Source organism: Tachypleus tridentatus, chromosome 9, assembly GCF_004210375.1.
Source record: "Tachypleus tridentatus isolate NWPU-2018 chromosome 9, ASM421037v1, whole genome shotgun sequence".
In the NCBI taxonomy this organism is placed as follows: domain Eukaryota; kingdom Metazoa; phylum Arthropoda; class Merostomata; order Xiphosura; family Limulidae; genus Tachypleus; species Tachypleus tridentatus.
Window position 1 is genome coordinate 103,428,641 of NC_134833.1, and position 14,338 is coordinate 103,442,978.

A 14,338-nucleotide genomic window follows, 5' to 3' on the forward strand; every position below is an offset into this window, starting at 1 on the left:
TAAATTAAGACATTTTAACACAAGTATTCAGATAACAAACCCAAAACAAAAATCATTCGTACATAAAAAAATTGGTAAATAAAACTAGAGTATAAACTATGCTTTGGGAAAGGTAAAATGTACTTTAATAAAAAAGGTAATTGAAAGAAATAGAAAGTACAAAGCGATAGGGTTACACTGTCTATCATATCAAACCTATTTGTAAGCCTCACTCACACGTGTAAGAAAACAAAGAACAGATATGGGCATTAAAGTCCACAATGTCCAACATTGAAAAACATTATTTATCATGTGGATCCAATTAAGCTACTCTCAGTGAAACAGAATTCTAAAAATATGTTGCTACAACTGGACCACTAGCATTTCAGTCCCACTAATGAGCACATTTAAAACTTTGTAGAATGGGCAGCAACTGCCTGTTGTGGAGATACAGGTCTGGAGGACGACGTTTCGAAAGTCTTCCGCCAATCAAAGAATAAGCACATACTTATATGAAACGAAATATAAAAATTGTCAATATCTTATATTGATTTACGCTGTGTGTTTGGATATATGCATGTTTGTTTGGGAACTCTTCCTACAGTTTTGAAATTAGCAGGACGAAACTTGGTAGGTATTCAATCGTATTATTAGGTTAATTGGTAAGGGGTAACACAAACGTTGGCGGTGGGTGGTGTTAACTATTTGCCTTCCCTCTAGCTTAACACTTTAAAATAGAGACGACTAGCTTGTTCTTTATAGAGAGTTAAAAGAGGATGTATCCTTTACAGAATGTTTTACACCACAGCATACTTTATACCAGATAGATAACCTTTGAACTTATTTGTGCGAAATTCAGAACAAACGTACTCATCCATTCTTGTTCGTGCAGCGAAACTACGCTTTGTTGTACGCCGAAAAATCTTAATACAAGTAGTATATCAAGAGATATAAACAAACTGATTTTGGACGCTTCGGATGGCTAAACATTTACATCTGTCATTGGAGTGAGAAAACTAAAATTACAATTTATGAACGGTTCTAGACATCTATGGATTTTTATGATAGAATGTATTAAAAAATAAATCATATTAAAAGGTGAAAGAGAAAACACATGATATAACATCATTTCACGATAAGAAAATAAATATGTACACAAATTAGATTAACAATTCTAATTAATAATGAATACAGAATTCAAAGATTTTGTAATGGAACTCGTAAGGCCCCAATATGGATTTACAATAGAATTTGAATGCTTATATATTTTTAGTGATTCACGGCTATTATGTTTCTTTTTTAATTCTTTATACACAGGAACAGTTAAACAGTATTTCAGTTTTGACCATGATTTACATCTATATGATACTCAGCAAGTGGGAACTTGTACATCTTTTTCAACATTACTCTAGTGATCTTTAATTCTCACTTTTAAATTTCTAATTAATTTTTTCTTATTAAGCACACAGCCACACAATTATCTATCTGGGCTCTGCTCACATCGGGTATCGAAACCCGATATTAACGTTATAAGCCATTAAACTTACTGCTGAGCCGTCAGGAGGAAGTTTCCTCTGAAAAGTATAGATTTTAGCAAATGAACACCAAATCCTGAGATTATCTTTCTTGTGTGAATTGAATGTTATTATGTTACTGTTGAGGTGATCAAAAACAGTTTCTCCGCATTTTTGTTCTCAAAATCCAAAACTGGTAAGAGTGTAGTAATAGCTGGACTTCATATCCTGAAACTGTTCCTGAAAAAGTATTGTATACTTACTTATGTTTATTTCTTAGAATATAATCTAATTAACCGTTTCTGGAACAGGGTGTTTTCTGGGGCGAACCGAAAATTCTCTAGTGATATATAAAGTTACATCCATTAGTAACTCGACCGGTGGTGACAGGATTAATGTATTAGTACACACACATTGAGCAACTGCCTCCAAAATAACCATAAAAACTTACCGACCTGGGGGTGTTTCTCGATGGAAATTTAGGTTAACAAGGGTATAGTGTATAATTCAACATGTGATATTCGATAGTTAAAAACTGATGAAAAATAAAACTAGAGTGTACATTTGAAGTATTTTTATAGAATATAGGTTCAGACATAAATGTCAAAGTGATCCTGTCTAAAACTTATTTATGCAAGTAAGTAATTTTCATGTTATGGATTTTAGGTTTCTCCCTATTAATTATTATTTATTTAACTGTATGGCAATTCCTAATGCTGCTTAATTCAGCAATAACTTAGAGAGCTTAAAGCACTAAAATTTGAGGCGCAACTCTAGCATATCCGTAGCACAGATAATCTAATGAACAAGAAAGAAAGCTAGAAAGAAAAGTCCAGAAACGTTCTTTGTATATTCACACAAGTTTCTCATACGTGCTCCAACTTCAGTTATTCTGCCTTTGTTATTTTAATTTTTCACAAATTCTGTTGGCAATATGAATTAAACAGTTTAGTTTGGCTGATTTTGCATAAGTTAATATTGTAATGATGTTCTTATCTTATTTAAGAATATATTTAAGACATATTAAAAAGAATAAATGTAAATACCAGAAGAGCAGTGTTTGAAGTCGTGATATATTTGTTAAAAATTTGTTTTATTTTTCACCACTGGTGAAAATGAAAAGAGAGAATCTGTAACGTAGAGGTTTAGTGTCTTCTTTGACTGGCCATACCCTCTGCTGTGGACTGCAGTTTCACCCAATCCAAGCCCAACAGCACAGCTTGGGTCATCAAACCAAAATACAGTTAGGCCTTTTATAATTGCGAAGTATATGAAATATCCTTGGAAATTTTTTGTCCTTTTTTGCTTCCTCATATAGTAAGCTAAATTCGTTGCTGATCCTTGAATAGGCGAAACTGTAGTCCATAGCAGAGAATGTAGCCAATGAAAGAATGTGTTAGATCTCTCCATCACGGATTCTCTTTCAGTTTCACCTTTGATAAAAAGAAATCTTTAACATATACATACATGTATATAATCATAAAGCAGTTAGTATGCTATATTATATCGAATAATAAATTTGATGAAATGTCATAATATTATCCACGCACTTAATTTCATTTAAGTTACTATATGGTGAGTGAAACGGATTAAGAGCCATAGACATTTTATAAACTGCTCTCTGAAATTGTTCTTGGTAGTTACTCAAACGAAAACCATGTTTATTACATCATTTAGACATTTTATTTTGTTAGGATTTAGAAACTTAAATTTTCTTTATCTTTAAAAAAGAAAAGAGTAACAATGTGGGTGAAAACAAAGAAAGAATGGAACGAAACGATTTCTTTTCTTCTTTTCTTTTGTGTAGATAGTATAATGCTGTTACTCGCAATAAAAAGTAATTTGTTATATTTTGTTATTAACAAACATAACATTATTACATTAATGTATTACATAAATAAATAAAATTAACCCAGTTTGTAAATATGTATATTCTGTTTACATTTCTCTATAAATCATCATATATTTTTATAAACAAAATATTGAAAGTAAGATATAAGTAACGCTTTAACTAACTAAAAGAAGACATTTAATAGAAATAAAACTCATCTTCCAGAAACTTGTACCATATTGAAAATTACATATTCTAAAGTCAAGTTGTTATACCTTTCCTAAACTAACCTGTTTAACATATGGTCGTTCCAACGTACTATTTTTAGAGGGTAGAGATTTTCTGTTTAGCACAGAAGTAACTTGAAAAATGTTATTTACATGATTCTCGTCACATGAAAGTAGAACACTCATGTACAGATGTTATTTAATAAAATAATTTATTTGACTTTGAAACAGAATTGGCCTATACTGATAATAATTACTTCAGTGTTTTTTTTTTTTATTTTGTAAAACTGGTCTATGTAGATTATAGATAACCTCAGGTTCTACGGCTTGTAATAGAAGAACCGTTTTATACAGGTTATTGTTAACCATAGGTTCGTTATTACATGGGTGTGGAATTGTCTCTACTGATTACACATGCTATAAATTTTTGTATTACAGTAATTTAAGGTTTTCTGTAAAAGGGGATTTTGTGGCATAGTTTCACTTGTTATTGAGTACAGTTTTACCCAGTGGGCTATCTGACTGCAGAAACTGGATTCTAGGATTATAATCCCTCATACGTACTTCTGAGCAATTGAAGTATTATTGTGAAATAAAATTTTGGTTTTACAGATGAACACATTCGATATTCGTAGTACTGTGAGAAAGTACCATACTCTATTTCTAGTAAATTTTAATTAAAAATCGTCAGAAGAGGATAACCCAGGTTTTAGATGGTCGAGATTGGATTCATACCGGCTATTAATTAAATAGTTGAACTACACCCTAACACTTTAACTGCAACATCATTCTCAGTGGATACACGGTAAGCTGTATTTGGTGTATTTCCTAGTCATATTGGAATATGTTCTTGTGTTCTAATTATTAGACATCTAGTGGTAGATCAAAAATACTCCATTGCTTGCTATTTGTGAATATCTATTTTAAACAACTGAAATAGTGTATTATTTTCTATTTTATTGCTCCTACTTTATTTTAAAGCTCCTATTAACAGCTTGCCCTTAACTTCTCTCTATACTTATAATTTTTAAAATAAGCCACGTAATTAAATGATGAAGAACATTAAGCTATTATTAATTTTAGTAAGAATAAGGCCTTAATTCAAATCAAACCAACTAAAGAAAATAGATTAGTTACCGTAAACAGCGATAAGTACATACGCTGCTAAAACAGGTGACATGATAAATTATAGAAGTGAATTTCTTACATTGATTGAGATATTGAAAAAAAGTACATTACTGTTATTATGTTTACAGTTAATCCAAGAAGAATCATATTCATTAGAATATTTATTCAAATAAATTACCATTGTAAGGCATACATGCATGGTTCACTTGAAGTTCAAAAATGTGTAATTGCTATGAACGTCGAACGGCATCAGTTATTGGCACTTATAAGTAATAAAAAATTGAAAAATAAAAATGTTGTTTGGGTGGCAATGCTAAAAATTGTAGAACCAAAGTTGGGATAAATAGACAAAATCATATAAAAATCCCTAAATAAGTAGCCAAATCTTTGCAATAAAAACTTTCATTTGCATAAATTCAGGTTTGAAAAAAAACAACAAAAAACGTTTAAGCTGAATATTTCTATGAAGTCTTATAATTGCTAATTCCCATACGTTTATAACATTGGCTCAGTGGCTATTTATGTAGGAATTTTTAATGGTTTTCTGTATTAATTCCTACCTTATTCTTGTACTTTCTGACATTGCTATCCATACATCATCCTCGTTTTGCAAAACGTTCTGTTGCCATCCTAACATCATCCTCGTTTTGCAAAACGTTCTGTTGCCATCCTAACATCATCCTCGTTTTGTAAAACGTTCTGTTGCTATCCACACATCATTCTCGTTTTGCAAAACATTCTATTGCCATCCATACATCATCCTCGTTTTGTAAGACGTTTTGTTGCCATCCATACATCATTCTCGTTTTGTAAAACGTTCTGTTGCTATCCATACATCATCCTCGTTTTGCAAAACATTCTATTGCCATCCATACATCATCCTCGTTTTGTAAGACGTTTTGTTGCCATCCATACATCATCCTTGTTTTGTAAAACGTTTTGTTGCTATCCATACATCATCCTCGTTTTGCAACACGTTCTATTGTCATCCATACATCATCCTTGTTTTGTAAAACGTTCTGTTGCCATTCATACATTATCCTCGTTTTGTAAAACGTTCTGTTGCTATTCATACATCATCCTCGTTTTGCAAATCGTTCTTGTTACTTGTTTCTCCTCTTTTATTAATGAATGATAGATGCTATGAAGGCATCAGTTTTAACACGGTGTGATGATTTGTCTTGATGACATCATGTGTTGTATGTAAGTAGTTAGTGAAACGCCACACATCGTCTGTACTACCCAAGTTAAATGTAACATTTCGGTGTGTAAATGAATGCATTAATTTCAGGGATTAGTGAGCTAACCCTTCTGATGTTAGAACCAGAATAATCCACAAAACATTTGGTTGTTACTCTACTCGCCCGTTCTCTACTTTAATGATGTTATTTGGCTAAACTTAAGGTATTAATAGTTTTTGAAAACCTTAAAAGTCTAACTTAGAGGTTCGTAAAAGATTGTTAAAAGAGAGATATCAAAATATGATGAGCAATACATATTATGCGGCAGCCATTGCTTTCAGGCCCATCGCTACATACTGATCATTACCGTACGTAGTTATAGCAAATAATTTGATAAGTTTTCTCGAGAGCTTGTTTCAAAAAGGTACTAGCAATGGATTTACAGGTTTAAGACACTTTTGTAGTTTTTATATACACAAAATCTGACATTCGGTGATAAAGTACAAACAACGAGTTCTTAGTCTGTATTACATTACATTAATATTCCCTTTGAAGAAACAATAATCAAGTTAATTGAATCATTACGGATTTCAAGTGTTCTACGTAGAAATTACACCCATGTTTTAATGAAAGCTAATCATGAAAAAAATGTTTCTTTTAAAGCACCTTCTTATTAATGTTACCTCGATTATTTGATATTTTCAATCTGAACAGCACCTTTTTACATACATAATATTTAAAGATAAAATATTATTAAAACTGAACTGCTTGTTTGTTGCTAATCTCAAAGCTGCACAATATCCATTTGTGCTGTGCTCACCATAGGCATTGAAATCCGACTTTTAGAGTCATAAGTTTAGATATTTATCGCTGAGCCACTGGTAGGTTTTAAAGCAGCTGCTGATGTAAAACTGCTGAAAAGAGGGAGCATGAAAAGTCAGTAGCACACGTACATTATAGGGTCACCTTTAACTGAACAGTGGAATTGAATGCCACAATTATAACAGCTCCATAGCTGTAGGCCTGGCATGGCCAGGTACTTATGGTGCTCGACTCGTAATCTGAAGGTCGCGGGTTCTAATCCCCGTTACACCAAACATGCTCGCCCTTTCAGCCGTGGGGGCGTTATAAGGTTACGTTCAATCCTACTATTCGTTGGTAAAAAGTAGTCCAAGAGTTGGCGGCGGGTGGTGCTGACTAGTTGCCTTCCCTCTAGTATTAAGCTGCTAAATTAGGGACGGCTAGAGCAGATAGCCCTCGTATAGTTTTGATCGAAATTCAAACCAAACCAACAGTAAATTCATAATGGATCACGATCGTAAGATTGTTATTATTGGGTACATAATTGTAATCATAGCTTTGAGGTGAGTGTTTATAACAAATAAATTATTGTTAAATTATGTACTTATGTTAGTAGATATTTATATATATTTGAAAATTCGCCTCAAACACTAGGAAATATATTAAATGTTACAATCCTTGTATCCAGAGTGATACAGGTGCTGTTTACAACCTTACCAGTGAATGGTGTTCATGACATAGATCATTTGAGAATTCGATAGACTTGGGATGGACAGCTTGAAATCACCTCTTAAGCTCACCATCTTCTTCTCAAATTACGAACTTGCAATAAAAAGCTATTTCATTCTTAGCTTACCTTTTAATGTATTTGTAATGTATTTAAATGTGTGGAATAAATCTCAATAATTACAAGGAATCGATGGACTGTTATCTTTTACTTTTGACTGTACATGATAATTTAAAAAAACGTTAAAAACATTGTATAAATTTGTAATTACAGAAGTACAAGAGGAAATATTCGAATTTCTTTATCCCAAGAGTCTTTCTATGTTCATTGACTGGATGAGAAGCAGCTCTAAAGCCAAACTGTTGTACATTAATCACAAAGATATCATACTGGTCAGTTCAGGCGGAGGAAATGTCTATTGGTCAGTAATGGTGATACCCTCGGTTCAATGCTATAGCTTCTCTCAAAGGATGTATAATGCCTCCTCGTGGACGAAATCCCCAATAGGGCTCTTTGGTACCTCGGTAAGTAAAGGGTTGAGGGCTGTAGTAACTAGGACAGGAATGCGGATTTTTTCGGCAGAAATCTCGGCCTAATGCCTTGACGTATCCGTAGCCCTTCTCGAAAAATTTGTTCATGTCGAATCCGTACTTGACTCCGTAGCCAAATGTAAAAAGTTCCCAAGGGCCCTTGCCATACTGCCCTGGCGGGTCAAAAATTGCCCGTTTGTCGTATATTACAACAGATAGTTTCGAATTAGGTTTATCATATTCTTCGTAACCGTTTATCCCGGAAACAGGAAAATACTGTTCCGTCTGTGATGTCACCATAGTGAATGATAGAGTAAGGAGCTGTTATGGAGAGAACATTAAGTAAGTGTTGTAACGACTTTGATGTATGAAGTACACAGTGGAAAACTTCAAGTAATGAAAACAAAACATCTCTATACTACTAGATACACACATAAAAAAGTTTTAGATTTATTTAGAATATCGATAAACTAGCTAAACAGAAATATTCTGAGCATTTTACAATCGCTTTAAGAGAAAATAAATTTTGGATCAGCGAGTATTTCGATGAAGTGATTGTTACTTTCAGATAACATAAATATCATCTGTGTATCTTTGTATCGGAACGTACTGCTCGTGAGAGTATCAAATACTGATTAAGCAGCTTGATAACGTGTCTTAAAGTGTATGTATATATAGTTTAATCAGATAGATTAATATTGAAATCACTCGACAAAATGGGTTACAGTTGACTGTGTTGCTTATGAAAAACATCACTAGAGTGATAAATTAGCAAAAAAAAAAAAATTGTATGAACTAATCAGACGTTGATAACTCCACAGTTTGAGCTGTGTTTTAAAGAGTTGTTGTTAAATGTTTTTCAGAAGGCCTTAACACCCTCCCTCTCAAATATGTTATCAAATTATTTTCTAGAAAATTAATATAATGTTAGGTTAACCGTGGTCCAGTGTCTAGTGAACAGTGAACAGGGCTGTGAATTCGAGGGTTCATGATTCTTGGACACTGCTTATTAGCTGTTTTTTCTTATCTATCATTTCAATTTTAGAAATGGCTATTAGGAGATTGTCGTTTTGTAGTTTTGTTCAAAAATAAAAAAATAACAACATAAAGACTTATAGTTTTACGTGTTATAAAATAACAAAGTTTCATGCTTACCAGAAAAATTGCGAGACTGAACATTGCGTTGGAGCTCGATGTTATGTCGTTCTTTCTTCTAGAAGACAGATCTGAACACCAAGAGAATCGAGCTCAGCTCTTTAACTCTCCATCAGTACCTACGGGCTCACTACATTTTCACTAGACTATACTTAGTTCCGGTAGTGGAACCGATATCACTGGCCTCCACCTTTTGTAAAGACCTACTTTTTAGTAAGATAGCAACAGAATATTTATTAAAGAATTAGATAAAAAAAATTCTAACACGCTTGCCTTCGGCTTTCCCGTGTTAAAAACCAAATAGCACTCGTATCCTACCTATCCATCTACTTCACTGTATATAGTGGCTTTGTTACATGAATTACAAGTGAAGATGTTATCTCTGAGTTAACTTAACCAACTTCACTTCGTTATTAATGTTCGGAACGTTAATCTTTAAACCCTCACTGCATGAGCTTCTTTATACATTTTTAGTCATATCAGAGAGTATTTTCTACATAAAGTTTTACTCCACGACGTATTCTTTACATGAATTTTACACCAGAGGATATTTTGTTTCGAAAGTTTTACACTAGAACTCAGCCTTTAAGAAGAGTTGTTGGTGTGTTAAAAGATACACTCAAAGTAGCAAGGAAAGTGTAGTTTATTAATTGCTCTAGAATTTACAAAACGTTTAGGAAGTATCTTTTGGCATTTGACATTCACATAGTAGAATCAGATGTTTTGAATTTAGAATGTATTTTTAAAATACCAAACACTACAAATAATGACATCAGTTTAATATTATAACTTTAAAATATGATATAAAAGTAAAACTCTGAGGAATTGTCTTTCAAATAACGTTGATAAACAACAATACTTAGAAATAGTTTTAAATCTAGAATAAGCTAACTAAGCTTGAATAAGCACACTAAATTTTTTGTTCTTAAGCAGTTAAGAGAGAAAGCCATTATGTTCTTATTTCTGACATATTTTAATTTTTCTTCACGCGAAAATCATGCCGCTTAACAAAAGAATTATTGGTTCCAGGATATTAAGAAGTGCCGTGGTACACCGTCAGGTTATCTTTCAATCTAATCCCAATAAAAACCGTCACAATAGAAATTTAAGATTAAGTACTGATACTGGCTGGGTTACTTATTCCACCTTCACAAATTAAGGCCTTAGTTCTCAAACACACAATACTTTAATATAATCTTTACTATCTATGCCTCTATGCTTAAAGCATTGTTCATGAACAAAAACATTTTTTAATATAGAGGTTTGGAGACAGTTTTAGCCATTTGTTTTATCTGGATTACGTATATCTGCCAAAATCTTACGAGTATTTGTGTTGAAACAAAGATTTTAGTTTTTAAATAGAAAAGTAGGAACAGTGGATACTTTGTTTCATGATACTGTGTTGCAAGTCAGGAAATCTCAGCCACCAACTTTCTACACGTTTAATTTTTAAAATAAATTATGAAATAAGAGTTGTTGTTGAATTAAGCATAAAGCTACACAATGGGCTATCTGTGCTCTGCCCACCACGGGTATCGAAACCCGGTTTTTAGCGTTGTAAGTCCGCAAACATAGTGCTGAGCCATTGGAGGTCTATGAAATAAGAGAAGTTATAATTTATACAACAGCTAACATCACATATCCATGTTTAACATTTGATCATAAGCAATACGACAAATTAACCTAGAGAATAATACAAAATACAGTACCAATATAAATAACGTACCAGTATTATGTAACCAAGTTAAAACAATAATAAAATATATATTATCAAAATATTTAAAATTAAAACCAATTGATTATTTAATTAAATTTTTCACAATATAAACTAAAAGATGAAACAGTTATTTACTCTCCTATATTTTTTATTTTGTTTCAATTAATCAATTAAAACTGAATTTTGGAGTTTTTATTATACTTTTTAGCTAACGAAACCAATCCATTACTAAACGTTGAGAATGAAAACTTATCATGTAACGTTTTTAGAACTTGAATAATGGAAATAAGCTTCTAATCTAAGAACCCATCTAAAATTGGACTTCTTTTAAATTATACTGTGAGAAATTAATCCAAGCATTACAATACATTCAAATATAATTATAATACAAAGTTTACGAATTTCTAAAACTCTGACTCTATTACAACCATTATTTCTCTTATCTGAAGTATATTTAATTAAACCCGTCCTCTTTGAAGTGATTAATCTAATTTTTTTCTTTAATTTAATATTTTATCACAAATAACATCATAATATTTAATTCTGTATTCTGTTTGTTTGTTTTGAAATTCGCACAAAGCTACTCGAGGTTTGTCTGCGCTAGCCGTCCCCTAATTTAGCAGACTAGAAGGACAGTTCTCAATCTGTCAAGGCCAAATTAACATTTTAAATAATTATTGGTATACTTCCTGACTCTATCTAGTGTGCAATACTAACCTATAATGGGAAAAAGAACACTATTTTTGAGCAAAATAAATAAAATGCGGATTAAGGCCACACACTTTTGAATATCATCTTTGGAGTAGTAACAAAAATACATTGTTTATTGTAATTGTATTATGTCGACTATTTAAGAAATATATATATGTTTATTTTAACTTTGTGAGAGTTGAGATCATTAACTTATTTAAAAACTGAACTATTATATCAGAAACCATCAACAGTTTTTCTCTATATAAAAAACAAGTCACAAAGGCACTGTAGTCTGTCTACAATTAAAAGTATTTATAAGGATTTCATTTAATCTAACTAGATGATCAGTTGTTTAGTAAAAGTTGAGAAAGTCTGATATTTATTTAACATTTTATTATATTTTAAATATTTTAATAATTTGTTAATGCCAATGTTTTGAAAATATTTATTCGTACAGCTAGTTGTATTGTCGATTTTACAACTATCACAATGGAGTTATTCTTTCCATATTTCAAAATCATGGCGATTATAATTATCTTCATCAAGAAAATAGCCTGATCCGATTTTACTTCTGGACAAATATATTCAACTATTTGAAAGTTCTCTAGTTTCTACTTGACATTTTTGGTGATCCTTTACACTAACTCTTTTATCATAAAGATCTGCAAGAAAGAGGTAAATATCTTTACAATTTTTCGATATACATGAATGAGAAACATTTAATTATGAAATGTTGTATTTTGTTATGTGTTGTAGTAGAATTTCTTACAATATTTATTATTTTTTAATCTCACAACTAACTGTTGCATTTTCACAATTTCAGTATTATTATTACTTCATATATTTCATTATGATTAATAAGGCAAAACACTTTGAGGCTAGAATCATATTCATATCATTTATAATTAAAATCGCCATTAACATTATTATTAGCAATGGTTTCTAATTATTTGTTAAAATGACTTGCCGTGCCATGATTATATTTGGCTACTTTGTCATTATATTGTAATACGTTTTCTAATGTCTAATATATATTTTTGTAATTTTTTTTCTTTGTGCCTTTCCTTGATTAAGATTTTCACAGACATTTCTTTCTCAACGTTAGATTTTTGCTCTTTAACAGTTTTTTTTTTTATTTCCCGCAGAGCTTCACGATAGTTACGTGAACTCGCTGTCCTTAATTTAGCAATGTAAGACTAGCAGGTGTGTTTGTGTTTTTCTTATAGCAAAGCCACATCGGGCTATGTGCTGAGTCCACCAAGAGGAATGGAACCCTCGTTGTAAATCAGTAGACTAGCGAGAAGGCAGACTAGAGGGAAGGCAACTAGTCATCACCACCCACCGCCAACTCTTGGGCTATTCCTTTACTAACAAATTAGTGGGACTGATTGAACATTATAACATCTTCACGGCAAAAAGGGCGAGCATGTTTGGTGTGACGAGAATTTGAATCCACGATCCTCAAATTACGAGTCGAGCGCCCTATTCATTTGGGCGTGCCGGGTGGGGCCTTTTTATATTTAGTTGCGTCTATAGTTTGTTTGATAAATGATCATTTTTCAAGATAACATGTAAGTACAATTACATTGAAGTTTCATAAACATTTTAAAACTAAAAGAAACATAAAAGGTATACTATTTTTACTGTTAGATATATTAAAATTGTATTTCTCTAATTTATTTAGTAGAACTTCATTAACAGTTTTCAATCAGCATTTGAAATTTAAAATTAAGTGCCTTAATATGTAGATTAATATTTTTATATATGTGTGCTTTTTTAATGAAAATTCAGGACAGGAAGATGATAAGATCTTTATGATCCTCATCAAATATGTTTATACTATTATAAATCTTAAATGTAATGAAACTTAATTTAAAATCTCTACATCATTATAAGAAAACATGACGGGTAGATCTATCGTCATTTGATGAAAGAAAACTGTGCTTATTCACAATATTAAGCATACTGTAAATTATATAATATATATAATTATATTTCTGTACTTAACAGTTGAATATAAGTAATAAAATAATGAAACCCAGTGAATACTATTAAATACAATACAAAATAATGTATGAATATTTTGTAATCAAATTAAGACAATAAATTAAAAACGTTAAAATGTATATAAACATTTAATATTCAAATAGTTACAGAAGTTAAATGTAGATCACAAATTTATCTTCACTATCAGTAAAACAAAAAAGAAAGAACAAAAATCTAACTGTTCTATAACATATTGAAGTTTTACAACATATAATGCAAAATTAACAAACATAAAATAATAATCTATAAACCAATGAATTGTTTAATTTAAACCATAGCAATATAAATTAAGAAAGTAACTCATTTATATATCTTTCTAAATTTTGTAAAATTTTTTTCATTAATTATCTGAGGCTGAATTTTGGTATGCATTTTTAAAGCATTCTCCATTTAAAAAAATCAATATATTATTAATCATTGAGGATGAAAACGTATCATGAAGTGTTTTTTTATAACTTAATTAATGAAAATAAGCTGCTAATTCCAAAACAAAGTTTTGTAGACATTGGATTACTTCTGAATAATATTATGAGAAATTAATACAGGCAACACACGATATTCCGATATAATTTAAATATGAACTCCATAAATTTCTAAAACTGTGACACCATTACAACCATTATTTATAATATTTTTCTAAACTATATTTAATTAAATCTACCCTCTTTTAACTAATATACTTTTTTCAAATTTAATATTTAATCACAAATAACACCAAAATATTTGATTGAGCTTACTGTAACTATTTGAAGACTACAAAATGTTATCTTAATATTTTGAATATCACGTATTTTTTCTTTAGGTAGTAA

General features: G+C 31.0%; 1 protein-coding gene and 1 long non-coding RNA gene across 5 annotated transcripts in view; one reads left to right on the plus strand and one right to left on the minus strand.

Moving 5' to 3' along the window:
• LOC143225935 (uncharacterized) overlaps window positions 1-14,338 on the plus strand; it is a 52,188-nt gene that overhangs the window by 21,983 nt on the left and 15,867 nt on the right. Inside the window, exons 1-4 of one of the 4 annotated variants that reach the window (XR_013014203.1) lie at window positions 2,026-2,130; window positions 4,164-4,356; window positions 11,941-12,158; window positions 12,710-13,054. This is a non-coding gene — a long non-coding RNA (uncharacterized LOC143225935). Of the gene's footprint in view, window positions 1-2,012; window positions 2,131-4,163; window positions 4,357-11,940; window positions 12,159-12,709; window positions 13,055-14,338 lie in introns of those variants that run through there. The other 3 variants (XR_013014202.1, XR_013014204.1, XR_013014205.1) reach the window with 3 other exon arrangements.
• On the minus strand, window positions 7,589-9,206 carry LOC143225933 (uncharacterized). The gene is made up of 2 exons (XM_076456186.1): window positions 9,074-9,206; window positions 7,589-8,239 (listed from the first exon to the last, which is right to left on the minus strand). The coding sequence occupies exons 1-2, from the start codon at window positions 9,095-9,097 to the stop codon at window positions 7,811-7,813; spliced, it is 453 nt and encodes a 150-aa protein (XP_076312301.1). The 5' UTR covers window positions 9,098-9,206; the 3' UTR covers window positions 7,589-7,810.